This window comes from Balaenoptera physalus (assembly GCF_965194825.1).
Source record: "Balaenoptera physalus genome assembly, chromosome: 11".
NCBI lineage: Eukaryota > Metazoa > Chordata > Mammalia > Artiodactyla > Balaenopteridae > Balaenoptera > Balaenoptera physalus.
The window spans coordinates 28,812,788-28,836,081 of NC_138896.1; the positions used below are offsets into that span (position 1 = coordinate 28,812,788).

A 23,294-nucleotide genomic window follows, 5' to 3' on the forward strand; every position below is an offset into this window, starting at 1 on the left:
ACACACGAAAAATCACATTTAATAATAGAAATAGCTAACATTTATGGAGCAGTTATGAAGTGCCATATACTCTTTCGCAGTCATTGTAGGTAAGATCTTATTTAATCCTCATAAAAATCCCATGAGGTAGGTACTACTGTTGACTTCCCATTTTACAGATTTTTTTTAAAAAAATGAAGCACTGTAACTTAAGTACTTAGCACAAAATGACCCAACTAGTAAGAGGTAGAATTAGGACTGGACTCAGGCCCAGACAGAATGCAAGAAACCCACGCTTTTAACACATCCAAACAGTAAAATTAAGGACAAATTAGTTTTTAGCAGTGCTGGTAATTCAGAACTAGAGGTGATTTATCTAAGATTGGCTTTTTTTTTTTTTAATTTATTTTTGGCTGTGTTGGGTCTTCGTTGCTGTACGTGGGCTTTTCTCTAGTTGCAGTAAGCGGGAGCTACTCTTCGTTGCGGTGCACAGGCTTCTCATTGAGGTGGCTTCTCTTGTTGCGGAGCACGGGCTCTAGGCATGTGGGCTCAGTAGCTGTGGCACGTGGGCTCAGTAGTTGTGGCACGTGGACTCAATAGCTGTGGCTCATAGGCTCTAGAGCGCAGGCTCAGTAGGTGTGGCTCAAGGGCTTAGTCGCTCCGCGGCATATGGGATCTTCCCAGACCAGGGCTCGAACCCGTGTCCCCTGCATTGGCAGGAGGATTCTTAACCACTGCGCCACCAGGAAAGTCCCAAGATTGGCTTTTAAGAGAGATTCTTTTCTCATCTGGAGCAATAGCACAGGGAGGCAAGGCCAAAGATAGAAAAGCTAGAATAAGGAGAACTTTGTAAAGGTCACACACGGGAAGGGGTGGGGGAAACAGGAGTTGCTGGGTGTCTCCACTGACGATACCCAGGAAACGTCAAGTCACCAAAACTTCCCACTTTGTGCTCCATGCTGTACCTGGAAAAAAGCCCTGCAGATAACAGACATTTTTGTAAGTGTAAAATTGAATTGGATTCGATTATTTGACAAGATGAAGATCAGTTTGTTTTACCTCAAATTATCTGCCTCCCATTGTTGCACTGCTTCACTTGCTTACACCAACAGCAGTGTCACTAATTTTTTATTCATTTGGATTTAGTGTCTGAGAAAGAAAACATTCAAGGAAGGCTTGAAAAAAGATGATCAGTTATTTACATCCTGGTGTGAACTGGTTTAATCTTAATATGATCAGTTATACTAAGGAAATGGAAATATTGTTGGTGGCAATGAAAAGCAGGAAAAGAGGGGAGTAAGTTTAACTGCTTTGTGCTTAGTGTGGGGGGACAGGGAAGAGGGGTCAAGGATGCTAAATGTCTTGCAATGCTCAGGCTGATTTCACAGTGTAGAACGTCCCTCCTCAAACTCATAACATGCCCAGCTGAAGGATGCTGGCCTAGAGTTCTAGGACGAGGCATGGTTATTTTTCTAATTTCAGAAACTTACCCACCACTAAGGATGGGGTGGATTTGCTTTCTTCTGTATCAGTAGATAAGAGAAGTGTCTATTCTCCACCAGAGCAGAAGCTTAGCTTTCTCCCTTACCTCCCCAGACCTGCTGCCTTATTTCCCTTGAGTGAGACCCCAGCCCCATCATCACAAGCTACAGTGCAGTAGGTGGTAACTCTCATCTAATGGTCAATTTTCTAGCCACTCCTTTATCAACCTCAGAGCAGCATTGGACACCACTGATCACGGCCTCCACTTGAAACGCTTGTTTCACTTGGCTTTTGGGATGCCACATCCTTCCATTTTTTTTTCTGCCTTCCTGGCTGCGGCTTCTCAGCCTCTTTCGTTGGATCTTCCTTAACTGCCCAACTTTCTTTTCCAGCTTTATTGAGATTTAATTGACATACAGCATTGTATTAGTCTAAGGTGTCAACATAATGATTTGATATACATATAATGTTGAAAAATGATTACAGCATTAAGTTTTGTTAACATTCGTCAACTCACATAGTTTAATTTTTTTGTTTTTGCGTGAGAGCTTTTTAAGATCTACTCTCTTAGCGACTTTCAAATATGTAACACAGTATTGTTAACTATAGTCACTACGCTGTACATTATAATCCCAGAACTTTTTTATCTTACAGCTGAAAGTTTGCACCTTTTGACCACCTTCACCCATTTCTCCCTTTCCCCACTCCCAGCCTCTGGCAACCACCAATCTGTACTCTGTTTCTTTGAGCTTAGTTTTTTTAGATTTCACATGTACGTGAGATCATAATTATGTGTCTTTCTCTGTATCACTTACCTCACTTATCATAATGCCCTCAAGGTCTACCATGTTGCCAAAAATGGGGGATGTTTTTTATGGCTGAATGACATTCCTCTGTGTGTGTGTGTGTATCACATTTTCTTTATCCATTCATCGATGGACACTTAGGTTGCTGGATTGATAGAATTCTCACCTGGCTGACTTGTAGATATTGAATTGCCTCAAGGTTTAATCCAAGGATCTCTTTGGTATTTCTCTATATTCATTCCCTAGATCTCATCTAGTCCCCTGACCATCTATATATTAATGATTCCTAGAATTCTTCTCTAGCCCAGTCTTTTCCCCTGAATTCTGGCTGCACTGTTAGATGTCTATTAAGCATCCCAAATTTAACATGCCCAAAATCAAACTCTCGCTGTCTGCCCATCCATGTAATTCCCTCCAAGACTATTCCTCATCAAGTTTTTCCCAATTCAGTCAGAATCATCACTATGCATGTGGTTGAGAGGCTCAAAACCTTGGAGTCATCCTTGACTTCTTTCTTTCACAACCCACATCCAATCCAGCAGCAAATTTTTTTGGCTCCACCTTCAGGATATATCTTGTATCTGCCATGTCTCACCATCTCTACCTCTGAAGTATTATATTCTACCTGGACAGGCTGTTGCCATGGCCTCCTAATTGGTCCTCCTAATTGTTCCCCCTGCACTCTTCCCAGAGACATCAGCTCAAGTTACTCTTCTCTCCCCAATTATTCTGATTACCTCTATCAGGCCATACACAGCCATACATGACCTGGTCCCTGCTAACCTCTGACATCTTTTTCTACGTCTGTTTCTTCTACACATTATGCTCTAATAACACTGGGCTTTTTGCTGTTATTCCACATGCCAAGCACGTTTCCACCCCTGTCCTGTATAGTTGCTGTGCCCTCAGCCCAGAATATTCTACCCCAAGACATTATCGTGGCTCATATCCTCATTTCATTCAGGTCCCTGCACCAAAGCCACCATCCCAGAGAGGCCTTTCCTGGCTATCTTATCAGCATCCCCTTCCCTCTCAGTTCTCTTATCAGTTAAACTTTATAGTACTGTGTTAGGCAAGGTCCAATATTGGGGGCGGGGGAGGGGAAAGTCCACACTAAGTGGTCCAAAAGAAGGACTACAATGTAAGCAAATAGCACAAAGTTATCAGAAGAGGCAACACAAAGATTAGGAAGAACAGGAAGCTGCTTTGACCTTTAGAATTTTTTTTTTTTTTTTAATTGGCCACGCTGGACGGCTTGTGGTATCTTAGCTCCCCAACCAGGGATTGAACCTGGGCCCTCGGCAGTGAAAGCGCCAAGTCCTAACCACTGGACCGCCAGGGAAGCCCCATGACCCTTATAACTTGAGTACATGTATCACCAGAGCCCAAGGGCTTCCCTTGGAGGGAGGGTGAGGGGTGGATTCACAAAGTAGCTTATATAGAGAGGAGAGGCAGCCGATATAAAGGGAACGTAGCTTTTGTACGATGCACTGCCTGAAACAAGAGAAAGGAGGAGAAATGCCCTGGATTTTCCCTCTCTCTTGCCCTCCAGTCTCCTATTAGTGCCTCCCTTTGGCCAAAACTAGCTGAAAGCCAGAGAACAAGGGACCCTCTGTAATTTCCAGGGGAAAGATTGGGAATGGATCCAAGAGCAGTGAGCAAGTGACCATCACAAGTTCTGATCACTTCTTGACTTGATTGGTATATTCAACTACTTGTCCTTGTTGTTGTTGAATGTCTGTCTTCCCCATGAGAACATAAGCTTCATAAGGAGGTGTATTTTGTCAACTTTGTCCTCTCCTGTATCTCTGGTGCCTAGAACAGTGCCTGGCACACTGCACTGTGAATAGATTCTTATACATAATGAGGGGGTGGTTATTTTTAACTCAAAATAGTTAGAACATGCCCTTCTATCCAAACTATCAATAAAGATCTTATTTTTCTTCAAAACCTCTTAGCATCTTGAAGCACATGATTATCTCTGACCAAGAGAGAAGACTACACATCTCTTAGAATAAGGGATATTTAGGGAAGGGATGCTAAGGGTTGGGAGAGAGGGCTGTGGATAAAGCCATACCAGGAAGTAGAAAAGGTTTAGACTCACAATGAGTTTGCAGCTCACAAGGGCTATCTTGATTCAGAGAACCAGAGTTTCTAGCACTGCTAAAAGTACACATTTTTCAAACACATTCTCTTTATTATTTACATGGAAACATGTAGGAAGAGAAAATTAACTTAGAATAGAAAGCTTTTTCTGAAGGATTTTATCAAGTAAAAACCTGATTTTGCTTATTTAGGGAAAATTAGGAAAGAAAATAAACACTCCAAAAAATGAGAGCTAAAGCTCTGCTTTTAGGAATATAAATATTCACAAGCAGTATGTCCTGCCTGTGTGCTATGGTTGTCCACACTACAGAGGGCACAGGTTTGAACTGATCAATTCATTATCCTGGGGAGGGTGCTTTGAGTAACTCCAATGGCAGCAAACATCTTGGGCAGGTGAGACAGGAGGTAAATAGCATCTCCTTTGCTGGTCTGTAATATCATAAAGTGAATAGATGGCAAAAGCAAAACACCAAAATATTAGCTAATTAAGCAATATACATATGGCAACGTCTGCAACCAGGAACGTCCTAGAGAGAATCAAAGTGCTTTACACATTCAGTAAATATATGTATATGTATAACTGATTCACTTTGTTATACAGCAGAAACTAACACACCATTGTAAAGCAATTATACTCCAATAAAGGTGTTAAAAAAATAAAATAAAATAAAATAAAATAAAGAGAGTGAGATGCAAAAAACAAAAAAACAGTACTGGAGGAGTGCTGAGATCTTAATTATCCCGCATTCAGGGCTCACCGCTTCTGGTCAGATGTCATGAATATTGATTAGTTATTAATGAGTTCCTAAAAGCAGCTAAATACAAAAGGATTTATTGAAATGTCAATAGCAGCTTATTTCAGAGTGCCTCCCAAGATATTGGAGACATAAACTTGAGATACTGAACCTGACATTCTCATGCCAAGTCAGAGCCAGGGGCTATGACGTGTGCAGTAGTCAGTATTCTCCAGAGACACAGAATCAATAAGAAGTATATATATATGAGATTTGCTATAGGAATTGGCTCATGTGATTATGGAGGCTATGTCCCGCGTTCTGCTCTCTGCAAGCTGGAGAACCAGGAAAGCCCCCCTTCTCTGCACCCTCTTCCCCCTTGGTGTAATTCAGTCCAAGTCCAAAGGCCCAAGAATTAAGGGGCCAGTGGTGTAAATTCCAGTCTGAGTCTGAAGGCCTGAGAACCAGGAATGCCCATGTCCAAGGGCAGAAGAAAGTAGATGTCTTGGCTCAAACAGAGAGAGTTCTTGGAGATGGTTATCAAGAGACTGTGACCACCGGTTGACCCTTGAGCTAAATCTGGACAATTGGAGGTTCCTGAGCCCCTCCCTGTGTTTAGAATGTATGTTCCGCCTACCATCTCCATACTAGCAGCCTTTCCAAGGACACAGCCTCGAGAAGGTAAGGTGTCATTGAGACCATCTGGACTGAGTATGTGACTGAACCCAGTTAAGGCCTCTCTATAAACGTTTAAGATTATGATGGGTAGGTGGGGAGATCTGCTTGTCTTGCAGCCACGCAGGACAAGCCTCGTATGTAAGTTCCCTTCCTTATTAAACCTGCCACCTCTCAATCTGGAGTAGCTCTTCTGGCTCTTCTGTCTCTCCCTGCCTTCCATGTACAGGGGCCAGATTGCACACCACCAGAGTGAACTTGCCCTTCCTCTGCCTTTTTGTTCTACCCTGGCCCTCATGGCTTGGATGATGCCTGCCCGCCCTGAGGAGGAGCGTCTTCCTCACTCGGTCTACCACCTCAAACACTAATCTCTTCTGGAGACAACCTCGCCCACACACGCAGACATAATGTTTTTCCAGCTCTCTGGGAATCCCTTAATCCAGTCAAGTCGATGCAGAATTACAACCACAGTATGTAATGTCCTAAGGTCGTGAAATAGAAGACAAGGGAGGAAGGGACAGATGAAGGGAGGAAGAAAGGAAGGACAAACTTTGCCAAGGAAATCTAAAAAAAAAAGTCAAAAACTAGAAAAAAAATAAAGCTGGGAAGAGATGGAAGCATGAAATGGGTTGCAGAAGGAAATTAGAACAGTGGAGAGTGAAGAAAAATGGGATTGTGATGCCTGAGTCCCACCAGCAGTGGGTTGATGGTGTGGGAGGCACGGTGGCTGTGGTTGCTCCTCTTCTGCTGATGTTTTTATTTTTTTTGAAAGTTTTTTTTTAATTTTTATTTTCTATTGCAGTATAGTTGATTTACAATGTTGTGTTAGTTTCAGGCGTACAGCAAAGTGATCAGTTACACATAACACATATATTGTTCTCGTTCATGCTGATGTCTTTAAACACAGCCATTGTAGGTGTGGCAGAATGAGCCTGTCACTGACAACTCCAGTTGTTTCTGAGCCAAGCAATGGCAGGAATGAGCCCCCATGCCTCTGTTTTTATTTGTTTGCTGTTGCTGTTTTCTGAGGTAATCATGGAACAACCCATCTTAAAGAGAAAGATGTCACAAATACTTGGGATCAGAAAACCAGGTGCTGTTTAGTTTCCTTTCTTCTAGCTTCCAGGACCTAGTTTCAAACCAAAGGGCATGCATTGATGGAAAGATGAAGAGGTAGTTGATGAATAAACAAAAACCTAATGAACATAAAAGGCAAAACAGCTCCTTTAAACAAAACAGAACGTATACCTCTACCTCCCAACTAAATTCCAAGTGCCTAGCCAAAATTTGGAATGAGTGTGTGTGTGTGTGTGTGTGTGTGTGTGTACCTCCTTGCCTGTGCAGTGCACCAGATGTCACCCTGACCTTTCAATGCCTCTTCTAGCCGCACTGTCAAGGTCTCAACAGGTCCCTCCATTCAAAGGAAGAGACTCTCAAAACGAAGGAAGCTGTTGTCTTCTGATGCTATGTCAGAGAATTGAATACCAGGTGAGATCTTACAGAGCATCTAGTGCAGAATTCTAGATGCGAAAACTGGAAGTCAAAAAAGTTAAGTGACTACTTCAGTTCCGCTTAGACACGGAGAAGCAGAGTGACTTCCCGTAGTCGCGGGAGATGCTGACCCTCCCACTGCAGCAGCCAGGTCTCCCGTGTGGAGAGATGAGTCACCCCTTATATTCTGAGAAACACTTTCTACTTTTTCTTCTCGTGTGATACGTGTGCAAGGCCTCCCGGTGTCGCAAGGCAGCAGACACCAGATCCCAGCAGGGGTAAGATTTAGAGTCCGATAACTCATCTGCATCTCCACTGTTAACCTCTTGACCCAATCAGTTAATTGTTAGTGCTTGCTTATTCATCTGTAAACAGGGGGACTAATATTACTGACTTGCTTCAAAGAGTCCTAGAGGTGAAATAATAGTGAAAATGGCATAATGATTGAGTCTAAACTATAAGCTAATAAATCATCATTAGACAAATGAGGATAACAAAATATTTGTCACCTCGCCTACAGTAACTATTTTCTTAGTTTTAAAATCTGGGCCTCCAAACCAAATACTTCATTTTAACACCAGAAAATATTAAAATCTTTAAGTTTTTATTTAATATTAATAATATTTTGAGTATATGATTGTTGCCTTTAATGTAAATATGCTAAGGAATTGTGCACTGAATTCCTAATGGTTTACAATAGTATCACGTGAGCAAACGTGTTCAGTCTCCCCAGTAGGTAGGCATTCAATGCTTATTACTAATCTGCTTCAGATGGTGCGAACAAAATATTTCAGTAAAATATTTCCCTGAGATTACAAAACTGGGATGGTTTTGTAGATCTGTGGTCTCAGGTGTCTGATATGTATTCTCTCTGGTATTTAATCTACTTTCTCACAAGGTCACGGCCTCAACTACAATGATAAGTTCTACCTCAAGAAAAGAGTTCACTTCTAGATTTCTTTTGACCGTCAGGATTAAAGTAGCATTTGAAATATCCGTTAGTGTGAACAAACCATTTAACATAATTTATGGTTTTAATTTCAGTAAATATATGTTAGCACCCACTGTATACCAGGCTCCCCGCTAGGTAGTCTGACATTCATTTCGTGTAGCATTCCTAAGCGAGAGAGGTTTTTAGAACAAGGGAACCATTATGTCTTTTCTGCTTACATCACTACTATTACTTCATTATTCACATATTGTAATCTCCTCAAACAGATCATTAGCCACCCACGGTTTTACATTCACTGTCAGGAAAAAAGTTATTAAAACGGATATTTCATGAATTGAAGTTAGTAGGAAATGTATGGGTCCTCAGTGGCTGAATTTATAGAATTGTGGCATAATTAGATATGAAAAAAAATATTTGGTGGGCTAAATTTTCATTTCTGGTAGAAACCAGGACATTGTGTTAGGACAATATTGGCAGAAACCATGGTTAGATTTCAACAGCCTGGGTTATTGGAGAGGAGGAGGAATTCTAGCCCAGATTGGGTTGACAAAGAGTGCCATCAGGGAAACTGACCCAGCCCTAGGACAATTTGGGTCATATGTACAACGAGCATCCCCCAAAAAACTGGGGCAGCATCATAATTCTATTCAGTTGATCCATCCACAAGAGTCTACCCATTGCTGGGAACACGTAGAACAGTTATCTCTCCTGAAAACATTAGTCAGTGTCCCAGGGTGAGGGATGGGGGGCAGTTAGAATCAGGGCTCCGAGCTCTAAGCAGGAAAAGGAAGACAAAATCCCAACTTACAGGTCAATGAGCAAGAGCTGAAGAGTGGGGACAATGCTGGAAGTTGGTTGATGGCCATCAGAGTGTCCAGTGACACCAATACAGTATCTGGACATTTGGGGCATCAGAGTATATGACTCCGGATCCTAATCTGCTTTTAGCCGAGTCTCTCTTTAGGTCTCTCATGCAGGTCTTGTCCTACTTTTGTGGGATGTGGTCCCAAAGAACTTAGTCTTCACAGCCTATGTAGTGATAATCTAGTCTGCTTTGTGTGTGGACTACTCAGAGGCCAACATGAAATCTTGGGCAGTGTTCTACAATATTTCTTTTTTTTTTTTTTTAAGATTTTTTTTGATGTGGACCATTTTTAAAGTCTTTATTGAATTTGTTACAATATTGCTTTATGTTTTGGTTTTTTGGCCGAGAGGCATGTGGGATCTTAGCTCCCCGACCAGGGATCGAAGCCGCACCCCCTGCACCGGAGGCGAAGTCCTAACCACTGGACCACCAGGGAAGTCCCTACAATGTATTTCTGTCTTAAATTCTGACCAGTTTCACGTGTGAGTTATGAGGAATCTGCCCACATAAAGGTTTAAAGAAATCTTTTCTCCAGCTCCTTCTTCTCCAAAATCCTGCCCTCTCTCTAACTGATAGACAGAGGAGCACAGCTGGGGGTGAGAGTCATGGAGTCCAGGTTTCCCCCAGAGTCTTTGCTGACACCACCCTGGCTGCAGGGGCATCGGAGAGCTGCCTGCTCTCTTGCTATGCATGTGCTACTTCTAGGTAGAATGGGAAGTCCAGGATCCCACTCCATCTCTGCCAGCACCACAGGGGAGTGAGGGGAGAGGGCATGGTTTCTTCAGGATGTTTGGCTGGAGTTAGGTGGATATTGTCAAAAATTTTGCCATCCTGCTGGATCACCCACTTTCTAGTCTTGTCTAGAGGGAGCTGATTATGGGGGATTTTGTTTTTGTCTGTGTCTTTTGGCACTTCTAAATTAAGGGCTTCTCCAGAATCCTGCACCGATCCCAGCACCAAGCCCAGAATGCGTGGGAGGCAAAAAGAAAGCACAGGGAAATCACCCCTGTTGTTAATGTCCCAAGGTCCCTGGTCAGTATACCATCTTCATTCCACCTTTCAAAGTCTTCTTGTGTTTGTTAGTTGTATTATGTCCAGGGATTTTATAATTATACTTAGCAAGAGATGGAGCAAGAAGTGAGTCTTCTCCATCTTATCTAAAACCAGAAGTCTCACTTCAGTAACAGCATTAATTGTTATAATCATTAACAAAACACATTCTTCCCTGTGGCTGTGCTCCTGGGAACCTGAATGAACCTGAATGAATAATAACAAAAATGTTATTTTTGACTCCATGAGGAGGTAAACAGGCTTCTACTGAGAAAAGTTTTCTCAGTTCCAAGCAGTCATTTCCAAAATCCCTTCCTACCAATTCCACTTGGCCAGTAGAAACCTGTAACTGCATCCAAGATTTGAAGGCATGTTTGTTTCAAAGGGTGTTTAAGGGGAAAGAACAAAATACAAACATTATATTGATGTATGCTATTCAACACGGTCCTCCTTTGGAAAACAAAGATGGGGGAAACACGTCAGAGTTGAAATTTTCTGTCTCTTTCTCAGACTGACATGATTAATACCAGGTTTCTGCATGAGCACTATTATAGCTCAATATATAATAACATAGTAAAACCAACCATAATCTGTAAGTGGGGTCCAAAAATGTCAAGGTCACACTATTATAAAGTTAGTGAAATGACGGGGGTGAGCCTGCTAGGGGAAACTGCCAATCTCCTTATATCCAAAATTTCCAAAATGAGCCACATCACCACAGGATTTCACCATAGCTGATCATCTCATGCTGATCTCATGTCAAGATTTACATTAAAGGCTTTATCCTGTGTGGAAGATTTCATTATTCTCCTTCTATAAAGGACGAAATTAGGATTCAGAGAAGTTAAGAAATTTGCCCAATGTCACACAGCCTGAATATGGCAGTGTAAAGAAAGAAAATGAGAGAATTCAGGCTCCAAATACTCGGCTTTCATCAATACTCTATCTTTTCCCTCAAAGATCCATAGACTATGCCCGTAGGCTAATTCAGGCTCCAGCTCTTGGTTATATTAAGGTTTGTATTATACTCTCTTCCTGAGTTGGCTTGTGCTGGGTGAGACTCATCCCACAAGTGGAAGTGACTCCAGCTTGGAGGGCAAGACAAAGAATGGGGCTGGGCACCCTCTCTCACTAGCAGCAGGAAAGCACACTGAATACTCTTTATTGTGTGCAGTGCCTGCTTTGAAGTGGATTAACTGAAATGTCTTGCATTTTACTTTGTGTTTTTTTAATTTAATTAACGTTTATTAAACACCTAGTGTGTGAAAGCACTCATGGAGGGGCGGAACCCTCATATAGATCCAAACTGAACTGAGTAACTCTTGGCCACAAGACAGGATACACTTGTCAGGTCCTGGGCTTCTGTAAACTATTTCAACTTTGTTTGGCGTACTTGCTTCTCATTCTTGGCTCCCTTCCACACTGTGAGGACAGACACAAGAAACACCTGGCAATGCCGGCATACAGGCCAGCAAGCTGCTAGCACAGGGAGGGGCACAATTGTCCTGGCAGACTGTCTGATCATGGTGTGAGGAAGGTCTGGTGGCAAGAAACAGGCTGACTGGTAGCAACAGAGCAACGTAGAAAGGAGCTGAGGTTGGCTCATCAAGTTACTGCAACTAGTGTTTGGAAATAATGAACAAGACAAGAATCCAGAGACATGATTCAGGCCATTCTCTCAACATTTCCCAAGCCTGTCTTATTTGGGAGGTATGGAGAGACTGCTCAGCATTGGAAATACAGTGGTGACTAAGATTCTTTCACCAATGAAGCCAGTGGAAATTTTCCTTCCCTTGGTCTCCAGTAGTACTCTTTCAAGCTGTCATAAGAATGTTTCAGAGTTGACTACATGTAACAAGTATTTGTACACTTTTCTCACTCTTCAGAGCTATAGTTTTGTCCAAGGCAGAGACTATCTCCATTTATCGTTACCTCCCCCCAACACAGAACCAAGAATAATATTTTGTTCATAGTAAAAATACAATAAATTGTGAATTAAACTACAGACACCAACTTAGTATAAACCTCTGTCATCATCTGTCTCCTGAGCCACTCACTGCACACCACCTCCTAACTGGTTGCTGGACTTTGATTCTTGACCCCCTTCGCTCCATTATCCTCATGGAGCCAGAATTCTGTATCAAAAGCAAAGCTAATCATGCCTTTTTTGCCTTGCATCCTTCAGTGGCTCCCCATTGGACTTACAATAAAATCAAAACTCCTTCACGTGATCTACAAAAGCCCAGTATTTTCCAAGCCACACTGTATCTCCAACCACGTTCCATTACTCTTTCCTCCTGACTCAGCCATTCACATATATGTGTGCGCATAAGGGGTGTGTGTGTGTGTGTGTGTGTATGTGTCTCTTTTCTTCTTAGTTCTTCTAATTCTCCCTCCAGTTCACCACCTGCGTACATCCTGTTCCTTGTACATGAAATGCTTCCGCTATCTTTCCCTCCCACTCATCCTTCAGGGCTCACCTCAAATGGCATTTCTTTTGACCTCCCCTGATATAAAGTATGTCCCTTGTTGTTCTCTCCATTGAACCCAGTCCTTTTCTTCATGGCGCTTAGTGCTTTTGTAATTATATATTTACTCGCGTGTTTATTTATTTGATGTCTTTCTAGCTCATTAAATGATAAATGGCATTTGCAAAGAATATTTCTTGAGTGAATGAATGATTTCTCCATTATCCATTATTGAAAGACGAATCTTATTTTCATTTTGTCCCATTTACTAACACCCAGATATAATTCTCTCCACCTTCTGCGAAGTGCATACACTCTACAGAATTGCAATGAAGAGAAACGGTGGTTTGTGCCCATGCTGTTTTGTACATCCAGAAGCCATCTTCCCTGCTGTAATCCTCCTCCCAGTAGATTCTAAGTCAGAGGTGGGCAAATTGTTTTCTGTAAAGGGCCAGATAATAAATATTTTCAATTGTGCTAGCCACGCAGTCTCTGTCGCAATGGCTCAGCTCTGCCGTTGTAGGGGGCGAGAAGCCGTAGGCAAAAGGTAAATGAATGAGCATATAACTGTGTTCCAATACAATTTATTTCCCAAACAGGAGGAAGCAGCTTTGGGGCGGCAGGCTAGTTTGCCAGCCCCTGTCCTAGGTAATCAGAGCCACAGCTTTAGATGACACATCTGTATTGCTTAGATTCGTGCAAAGACCTCCTAGCTGTACTGATCCTTTTTCCCCTGCACCCTTGCCTTCTATTCTCATCCCAGCAACCAAGGTGATCTTGTTCAGTGGCCTCCCATCTTACTCCACGTAAAAGCCAGAGTCTCCACTGTGATCTGCATGGCTGTATCTGTCCCTCATCTCTGAGCTCACCTCCCATCCATCCTCCCTGCTCTCGGTCCACTCCAGCCCACACTGGCCTTGGGCTGTTCCTTGCCAATATCGGGCAGATTCCTGACTCAGTGCCTTTGAACTTAATGTTTCCTCTGCCTAGAATACTCTTCTTGTGAAGACATCACAGCTGTTTCTTCACTTCTTTGTGGCCATCTTCCAAAAGTTATCTTTATGGTAAGGTCTTTCTTATTCACTCTCTCCAAAATTTCCCACCTCTACCCCAGACACATATAACTCCCCTTTTTCTGCTTGTTTTCCTGATTGACCAATATATAACACGTTATATTTAGTGCTTATTTATCTTAGTACTTATTATTTGTCTTCTTCACTAGAATTAAGCCCAACAAGAGCAGAGACCACCTCTGTCTTCATCACTGCTGTATCCCTAATGCCTATAATAGTGCTTAGTACATAATATACACTCAATACATATATATTGAATAAAAGAATAAGTGAATAAGCAAGTCCTTTTCCTTATAGGAACTTCTGTGCCTGAGCCAAGACACCATCTCAAGTAATTTTTTCTTTTCCTTTTAATATTCAAGAAAACAAGTCAAGTTTCCAGTTGAAAAAATTTGCACACATTGGGCTCATCTTTGTACTCAACTTAAGAACGCTTAATAGTTGCATCTTAGCAACTTCTTTTCGTCTGAACTGACTCTCTCCACTGACAGGTTAAAACTAGAGGGAGGGGAAAAAGTTTCAAAAGTCAAAAAGAAGTTATACCTTGTTTTTTAATTAAATGCATGTGCAGAAATTGGTTATTGAGAAGTTTTACTTAAATTCTCTGGGTATTTGTGAACGTGCTGACCAGACCCTTAGCCCATGGGTCAAAATAATGCCAGAAAAACTCTTCTTAGAAACCTCTGAGAACAAGTTATTTTCCTAGCTTTAAACAGAGAGCACTATGTGAACCTATGTTTCCTTTGTACTTGAGAACAAAGAAAAACATCAAGTTTTTCATGATATGTTAAGTGTGCATGGGTTACTTATGAGTGTATGAAATCAGCTCAGGGTAAGACATTTGACAATTATACCAACAAAAGAGAAAAAGAAAGATTAGAATTTGGATTTATTTATATGTGATTAAAAGGAAATCAGAGTAAAGAAAACTAGCTGACAGTTTTTAAATTGGCTGCTTTGTTTGAAATGGAAGGGAAAACAATTGCTAATTAATCTTCAGGCTGAAATCATTGTTAATGCCTCCATTCCTTATCAGTCCATACCCTCATCGTCCTTCTGTGTTCTGGAAGCGTTTTCTTCATTTCAGCATTCCCATGTGTTCATTTTCCTGAGCTCTTGTAGTTTCACCTCTGAGTGACATGCAGTGCCTTGAACATACTAGGTAAACAAGTGCCTGTTACCCTGGATTAAAGTATCTCGAATTCTTATTTAATTATTTCTTAAATATATGCATTTTTTCAATGAGACTGTAAACCCCTCGAAATAAAAGTTATCCGAACCTTCTTTCTCTAATCCCTAATACCCAGAACAAACTAGTTACTACAATACCTGTTGAATTTGATTATTTAAAAATAGAAACGTTGATATACAGCAGATATTTAGGAATTAAAGGATTATAATTTTACAGCATTTAAAATGAAGCATTTCAGTAAAGCCTAGTGTTGTAAGAGGAGCCAGACAATGTTAATTTATCCAAAATCATACAAGGTATTTGTGTTGTTGCTGTTGTTATTGTTGTTGTTGTTTGTAAAATCTTTAATTCCCTAGTGATTTCACAAGAGTAAGTGGGAAATATGAGTTCAGTTAAGAAAATAACACTCTAACTTTAGTTATTGACTTGCTTATTTTATTTTTTATTTACTTATTTATTTATTTATGTATTTTTGGCTGCGTTGGGTCTTCGCTGCTACGCGGGGGTTTTCTCTAGTTATGGCGAGCGGGGGCTACTCTTTGTTGCTGTGCGAGGGCTTCTCATCATGGTGGCTTCTCTTGTAGCCAGAGCACGGGCTCTAGGCTCCCGGGCTTCAGTAGTTGCGGTGCGTAGGCTCCAGAGCACAGGCTCAGTAGTTGTGGCACACGAGCTCAGCAGTTGTGGCTTGCAGGCTCTAGAGCACAGGCTCAGTAGTTGTGGCACACGGGCTTAGTTGCTCTGCAGCATGTGGCATCTTCCCGGACCAGGGCTCGAACCCGTGTGCCCTGTGTTGGATTCTTATTGGATTCCCATGCTTATTTTATTTTTAAGGCATCAATGGGTTATCTCCATTGAGTTTATCTCAGGCCGGTAGCAGATTTAGTTCTAAAAAAAAGAAAGGAAGGAGGGAAGGAGGGAGGACAAAAACCTCTCGTAGGAAGGAGAAAAAAAGAAGGAAGATTTAGAAGATTCAACACGAAGCCTCACTTCTTAGAGTCTAAAGGTAGGATACCAAATAATGATAATGATAATAAGCATAATAATAAACAGAGTGATTTGTGAAATACTGAGATTTTATTCTGGTCTAAGAACCAAGCTGTCTGCTCCTTGGAGGGTAAATATCCTCCAGACATTCCTTCCCTCCCTGTACTTAACCGCTGTACATCTGTAACACACACACCATCTCTCTCTCTCTCTCTCTCACACACACCTGACTTCTCTCATGGGAATACTAAATTGGTTTAAATCATGTGGGAGCATTATAAATACTGTTTGATGACGAGGATAAATTGGTTCAAATCACCTAGGTACTTTCCTAAGTGCTGACTGATGAGGAAGTTTAGATATGCTATAATTTATAAACAAAATGAAGAAGGTTGCCTGGCAAGATATGAGAGGTAGGAACAATTTTTGTACTTAAGAAATATAAAGGGAAGAGAACACTTCCCAAATCATTCTCTGAAGCCAGTATTACCCTGATTCCAAAACCAAAGACATCACAAGGAAAGAAAACTATGGACCAATATTTCTTAGGAGTATAAATGCAAAAAAGTCTTAACAAAATATGAGCAAATCAAATCCAGCAACATATAAATAGGATTATACACCACGACTAAGTGGAATTTATCCCATAAATGCAAGGTTAGTTTAATATCTGAAAATCAGTTAATGTAAAATGCTATATCAATAGGATAAAGGTCAGAAAAGACATGATCATCTCAATAGACATAGACAAGGCATATGACAAACCTCAGCACCCTTTTATGATAAAAGACACTCAACCAACTAGTACTAGATGGGAACTTTGTCAACCTGATAGAAAGCATCTGTGAAAAACCCAAACCTAACATAATATTTTTGATGAACGCTTTTCCTTTAAGATTAGGATCATCACAAGGATATCTGCCCTCACCACTTCTATTTAACATTGTACTGGATGTTTTAGCTAGGGCAATTAGGCAAGCAAATGAAATAAAAGGCATTCATATTGAAAGGAGGAATTATCTCTATTTGGAGATGACATGATCTCATTACAGAAAATCCTAAGGAATCTACCAAAAAATGGCTGGAACTAATTAAGGAGTCCAGCAATATTGCAGGATCGGTATCCAAAAGTCAATTGTACTTCTATACACTAACAATAAACAATCCAAAAATGAATTTAAGAAAACAATTCCATTCATAATAGCATTATAAAGAATAAAATTCTGAGCAATAAATATACCAAAAGCAATGCAAAATTGTACTCTGAGAACTGCACAACACTATTGAAAAAACTTTAAAAGACCTGAGTAAATGGAAAGACATTCCATGTTCATAGGTTAGAAGACTTAACATAAAGCTACAGCAATGAAGATACAGTGGAACTGGCACAGGTATAGACATACAGGTCAATGGAATAGAATTGAGACTCCAGAAATACATTCTTGCATTTATGGTCAATTGATTCTTTGACAAAGATGCCTAGATAATCCAATGGGGAAAAAATAATATTTTCAACCAATGATACTGGGACAATTAGATATCCACATGAAAAAGAATAAAGTGGGACTTCACACTGTAAGTAAAATTCAACTCAAAATGGATCATAGACCTAAATGAAAGACCTAAAACTATAAATCTCTTAGAAGAAAATGTAGGAGTAACTCTTCATGACCTTGGTTAAGCAAAGCTTTCTTAGATATGACACCAAAAGCAAAAGCAACAAAAGATGGATAAATAGGACTTCCTCAAAATTAAAAACTTTTGCACTTCAAAAGATTCCATCTAGAAAGTGAAAAGATGACTCACAGAATGGGAACTGCAAATAATGGGAAAATATTTGCAAATTATATATCTGATAAGAGACTTTTATTCAGAATATGTAAAAAGATCTATTACAACTTATTAATAAAAAGACAAATAACCCAATATTAAAAAGAGCAAAGGATTTGAATAGATATTTAACCTAAGAAGATAAACAAATGTCCAAAAAAGTATGAAAGATGCTCAACATCATTAGTCATTAGAGAAATGCAAACGAAAACCACTACAACACATTGTAGATATCAGGATTGTTAAAATTAAAAAATCAGATTGTAGTAAGGGTTGACAAGGTTGTGGAGGATTGGAGCCCTTCACACATTGCTTGTGGAGTTGTAAAATGGTGCAACTGCTTTGGAAAACAGTTTGACAGTTCTCAAAAATGCTGAATGTAGGGTTATCATAAGACCCAGCAATTCTACCTACAGGTGTATGTCCAAGAGAAATGAAAACATATGTCCACATAAAAACTTATGCATAGATGTTCATAGCAGTATTATTCATAATAGCCAAAAAGTGGAGACAACTCAAATGTCCATCAACTGATGAATAAATAAAATGTGGTATATTCATACACATAGATAATATTCAGCCAAAAAAAGGAAAGAAGTACTAATACTTGCTGCAGTATGGATAAACTTTCAAAACATTATGCCAAGTGAAAGAAGCCAATTGCAAAAAACTACATATTGTATAATTTCATTTATTTGAAATGTCTAGGAAATAAACATATACAGAAAGAAAGTAGATTAGTGGTTGCCTAGGACTTAGGGTTTCGGGGGATTGAGCTGAGGAATGAGGAGTGACTGCTAAAGGGGTTTGGAGTTACTTCTGCGGGTGATGAAATGTTCTAAAGTAGATGGTGGTGATAGTTAAATAACTGTTTCATATACTAAAAATCATTGAATTGTACAATTTAAGTGGGTGAATTGTATGGCATGTAACTCAATAAAGTTGTTACATGCAAAAGGAAAGGGCTCACCTTCCATTTCCTTTTTTTCTATTTAAGCTGCAGAACCCATTAGGGTAACATGCAAAATTATTTCAGCAAGTGTTTGATCTCCAGGCTGATTTTCTGTACCCAATAAAATGATTTCAAACTCAAGAATCTTTAACAGCTATACAACATTACACCTATGTTGTGTCTATGGAGTGCTGTAGAGTATTCCTCCCTCCACAGCCTTTTCACAAATACCATCCCATTTAGTGGTGGTCATGGGAAATGTTTGTATTCAATTTGTCAAAAATATTTCCTGATCATCTATAATATTCATAGTACAGTGAAAGCTTGGGTATTTGGAAGAGACATCAGATGTCACTTTGTGTAGTTGGCAAAATACGTGAAACAACAAGAACAATAGAGGAGCAATAAAAAGGTATTTAACTATATACATTATATAGGAGAAATTCTTGTGAGAATCCCAGATTTGTGGCGTATACAGTATTTTATAGCCCTGCTATGAAGGGGAGATCCTCTTCTAGACCTGTATGTACTTGGATGTTCTGCTTTAGTCTTTTACTTCTTGTCTCTTGTAGGAGCAACTGCTCTTCCGCTTATGGATACTCCTAAGCTTCTCCCTGAATGAGGCATGGAAGGGGAAAACTTTGCATTAATTCGTTCAAGCCCTTCACTGGATTCTTCTCCAGGGAGAAAGTGATCTCTCTGATTGGAAAAATAGGGAGAATCTGACATCTAGGGGCCCCAAGACCAGTAGTGACCTAAAAAGGAAACATTTCTCTTCTTCCTTCCTTCCTTCTTTCCTTCCTTCCTTCCTTTCCTTCCTTCCTTTCTCTCTTTCTCTCTCTCTCTCTCCTCTCCTTCTCTCCTTCTCTCTTTCTCTCTTTCTCTCTTCCTTCCTTTCTTTCTTTCTTTTCTTTCTTTCTTTCTCTCTTTTCTTTCTTTCTTTCCTTTTCTTTCTCTCCTTCCCTGTTCTCATTCCTCTTTATCTCCCTGTGGTGACATGGAGTCTCTCCTCTTGCAAGGGATGCATGTCTTTCCAAAGTGACTTTGCCTTTAATTGGGAGGATGTCTACATCAGTTGGGAGGTAGACGGCTCCGTTATCTTCCCATCCAGTTCTACCATCAGCAAACTGCTAGGTTGCCGTTTAGCTCAGGTCTTTGTGTTTACTCTATTTACAAGACCCCTTGAAAAGAACCGTGAATGGTATCATGTGCTCGCTGAACTGACCCTGAATCTCCAGCACTACTGATGAGACCTTCTTTCGCTGATCACATGCTTCCATTCTTCTTCAATGAGGAAGATTCCTTAGCCACTATATATGTTTTACAGTTTTGTCTACTTACTGCATAGAGGAGAAAATTGAGAAGAACAGGGTCAGGTCAAATAGTGGGAATGGTACTCCTTAGGCAGACATTTAAAAACTAATATTAGCTAAAAAGATTCTGGAAGTCACCTAAAATTTTAGATATAGAGTTATGATAGTTAAAATGCAGTTTAAAAAGATAAAAAGGTTTGTTGTTTATCCGTTCTAAACAACAAGGTCCTACTGTATAGCACAGGGAACTATATTCAATATCCTATGATAAACCATAATGGAAAAGAATATGAAAGAGAATGTATGTATATATATAACTGAGTCACTTTGCTGTGCAGCAGTAATTAACACAACATTGTAATTCAACTATACTTCAATAAAAAACAAATTTAAAAATAAATAAAACTAACTAAAATTAAATAAAATTAACTCATTCTTAAGTCAAACTACAAAAATATAAAGTGCTGTTTTGTAAGGATTCAGTAATAAATAGAAAGAAAACTCCAGCTTTAATATAATGTGTCTATGATGTGCCTTCCCTATACCTAGCACCAGACTGTGCTCTTTCACTGATCATCTCGTAGACAACGTGTGGAAATCAGTCATCTCAACCAATCAGCCCTCCTCCTCGCTGGGTTCTGTGCAGTAGAGAATATACACTCAAGGAGCTAAAGGAGAATCAAATTTTCTTCCTTATAAATGGAGGCACGGTATTTCCTAAAGTCCCCAGTAAAGCTGGAATGGAGACCTTATATGGGGCCAGAGCCAATGTAGCGATCTCTGCCTAACAAATCCTAAATCTAGATATCTTCCCCTCCTACCTGTAGGAGAACTAGATCTTCAAGGCGTCCCCCGCCCCTAAGATTTCCTTAACAGCCAACTGAATGGAAGTCTGTGGTTTGCCTCACAAATCCAGGTGCTGTCAGAAGAGAGACCAAGGTTAAGAGATAGATAACCTGTCTCCCTTTAGAGCAGTGGCGCCAGGGGCTGTGCCTGCAAGGGATGAGAAAGCTGAGGGCAAGCCCTGACCCTTCTTATTCATCCATTATACAAGTAGTGCAGGAGAGAGCAATGGGGTTCAGCTTATTTACTGTTTTAGAGGAATAGTGGCCAATCCACTGATACATGGTCACAAATGTTATCAGGCTCTCACCATCAGATCAGCCATTCCTAGTGCTTAGAAGAGTGTGGTCAAAGAGAAAAAGGAAAAATGGGAGTGTACTCTCCGGCACTACCTAATGAGAGTAGAATTGAAGTCTCCTCTTCATGAAAAAAAGAAGTAGGGCATAAGTATCCCCATTCCAATGTGCTAGAACACCAGAAATCTTGGAAGCTCAGAGGCACATTCCTCAGTTTTACAATAAATATTTACTAAGTACTGCCAAGTACTGCCTTAGGAAAGGGTGATATAGAAATCAAAGCAAGGCACAGATACTGCCCTCAAGATCATGGTCTACTCTCTCTGGGGTGAGAGGCTGAAGATTTGGGTTCTGGTCCTGACTACCAAAAGAACTCTGTAAACTCTTCGTGTCTCTGCTTCTTCTGAGCCTCTATCTCCTAACCGTAAAATGAGGGGGAAAAGTGATCTGTTCATGAGGCTCACATGCAGTGATGTTCCTCAGGATTCCCTTTGTGCACATCTCCCCCTTAGTGATTTCTTCCTTTGCACCCAGCTTACTTTGTCCACACACATGCATTTTAGGGAAGGATATGAAAAACTCATTCACTCAAAGGAATAAAGAACTGCTATGCTTATAAGGTGGATCTTCCCGGGAGTATTTCCATTTTCATGAAAGACTAACTCAAGTTGAATACTGAAATAATTGGAAATTTCCATGTAGCAACATTTTTTCCTAGCATGATTCTAAAGTGGCAGGCAACTCCACTGATAAATCAGGCCAGCCATGCTGCATGGAGAGCCAGTATAGAAAATCTATGTCTTTTCTTTACATGTATTAGTTTATCCACAGACTTTATAAAGCTATCCAAGAAGTATTCCCAGGATACTCTGCCTCATGAGAGAGAAATGGGTCTTTCCTTTGAGGACCTCCACAGTTGGTGAGGACAGGCTTTGTACAATACTGACTTGACCACATGTGTCACAGAAATCACCCCAGCAGTCAAGTTAGAAAACAGTCATCGTCTACAACGGTACAGGAGTCAGAAAGAGTGTAACAATCCACAGCATGTAAATATCAGTCCTTAACTGTAGTTAAGAGATGATCCCAGGACGTATCATCTGCCACTCCTTATAATGCCTCAATATACTTTTGAGCTTAGCAAGTTTAGGTACAAACATTTTATCACCACTAGACTCAAAAAATATTCCTTTAGAACTTGCTACATTTGTGACACTGCTAGGTACTGAGGGGCAAACAAAAATGAAGACATGGTCCTTGTTTTCAAGGCACTTTCACTGCTACATAGTACTTCTGATGGAATTCAATGCTGATGTCATCAGAGAAACAGTCAAAGTAATGAGATTACTGGCTTGGAGAAGATGGAAGGTACCATGCTTTTTTGTCCAATATTTGAAGTATGGGTATGTGGCAGAATAATGGGCAAAGATTCCAAATGATGCAATTAGGAGAAAATTTTGGAAATGTCAGGGAGACTAACTTCAACTCTAAATATGGAAGAACTTCCTGAATTTCAGAAAGTATCTGGGCAGGATATGCACTTGTTGGGCATAGAGGAGGAGTATACCCATCAGGAGGAAAGCTGAGTGTGGTCTCATGTAGCACCATGATTTGCATACTGTAGGTGCTTAATTAATATATGCTGATTAGTTGATGGATTTCTTTGAGAGGCATGCTGTTTTATTAAAGATTTCCATACCAGTGTTAATGTAGTCTACCCCTTGAGAAATCTCAGAAAGTGTCAAAGAGATGATAAATTTTAGAAGCTGCTGACATTCTTTCATCAGCTCTTTATTTAACCCTTCTGGATCCTGAATTGTTGTCAGTTAATTATAGGTGAAAATGTTCTGAAAAGAATAATGTGGAGCTGTTTTGTTTTTTGTTTGTTTGTTTTGTTTTTTTTATTTTGTAATTGCTGAAATAGCCCTAGGTTTTCATATGTCTCTAAGGGTTAGAACTTTCAGATGGTCACATGGCCAAAAATCATCCTTCCCAAGGTCCAGTTAGCTGTTTCAGAGTTATAGCTATCTGCGAGGGTTTTCATTTGACTCTTTCTTATGATTGTTTCTTGATTAATCTTTGCCTAATGGAAATGGGCGGGACAAAGTCCATGAGAATTCTCAAGACAGAAAGGAGTAAGATTTATCCCAAGAGGGCAATAAGAGTTTCCTACAACTTTCATCCCTTGAAGCTGTGTTTGGTG

General features: G+C 40.3%; 1 protein-coding gene across 5 annotated transcripts in view; it reads left to right on the top strand.

The window, feature by feature from the left end:
- Positions 1 to 23,294, top strand: part of PTCHD4 (patched domain containing 4) — a gene marked incomplete at its 5' end in the record, with an annotated part of 203,775 nt that overhangs the window by 150,427 nt on the left and 30,054 nt on the right. Inside the window, one exon of one of the 5 annotated variants that reach the window (XM_082411625.1) lies at positions 7,167 to 13,425. The exons of the other annotated variants lie outside the window; for them this stretch is intronic. Coding sequence (XP_082267751.1) covers positions 7,167 to 7,306 — 140 coding nt within the window. The 3' untranslated portion in view covers positions 7,307 to 13,425. Of the gene's footprint in view, positions 1 to 7,166; positions 13,426 to 23,294 lie in introns of those variants that run through there. 5 annotated transcript variants of the gene reach the window in all.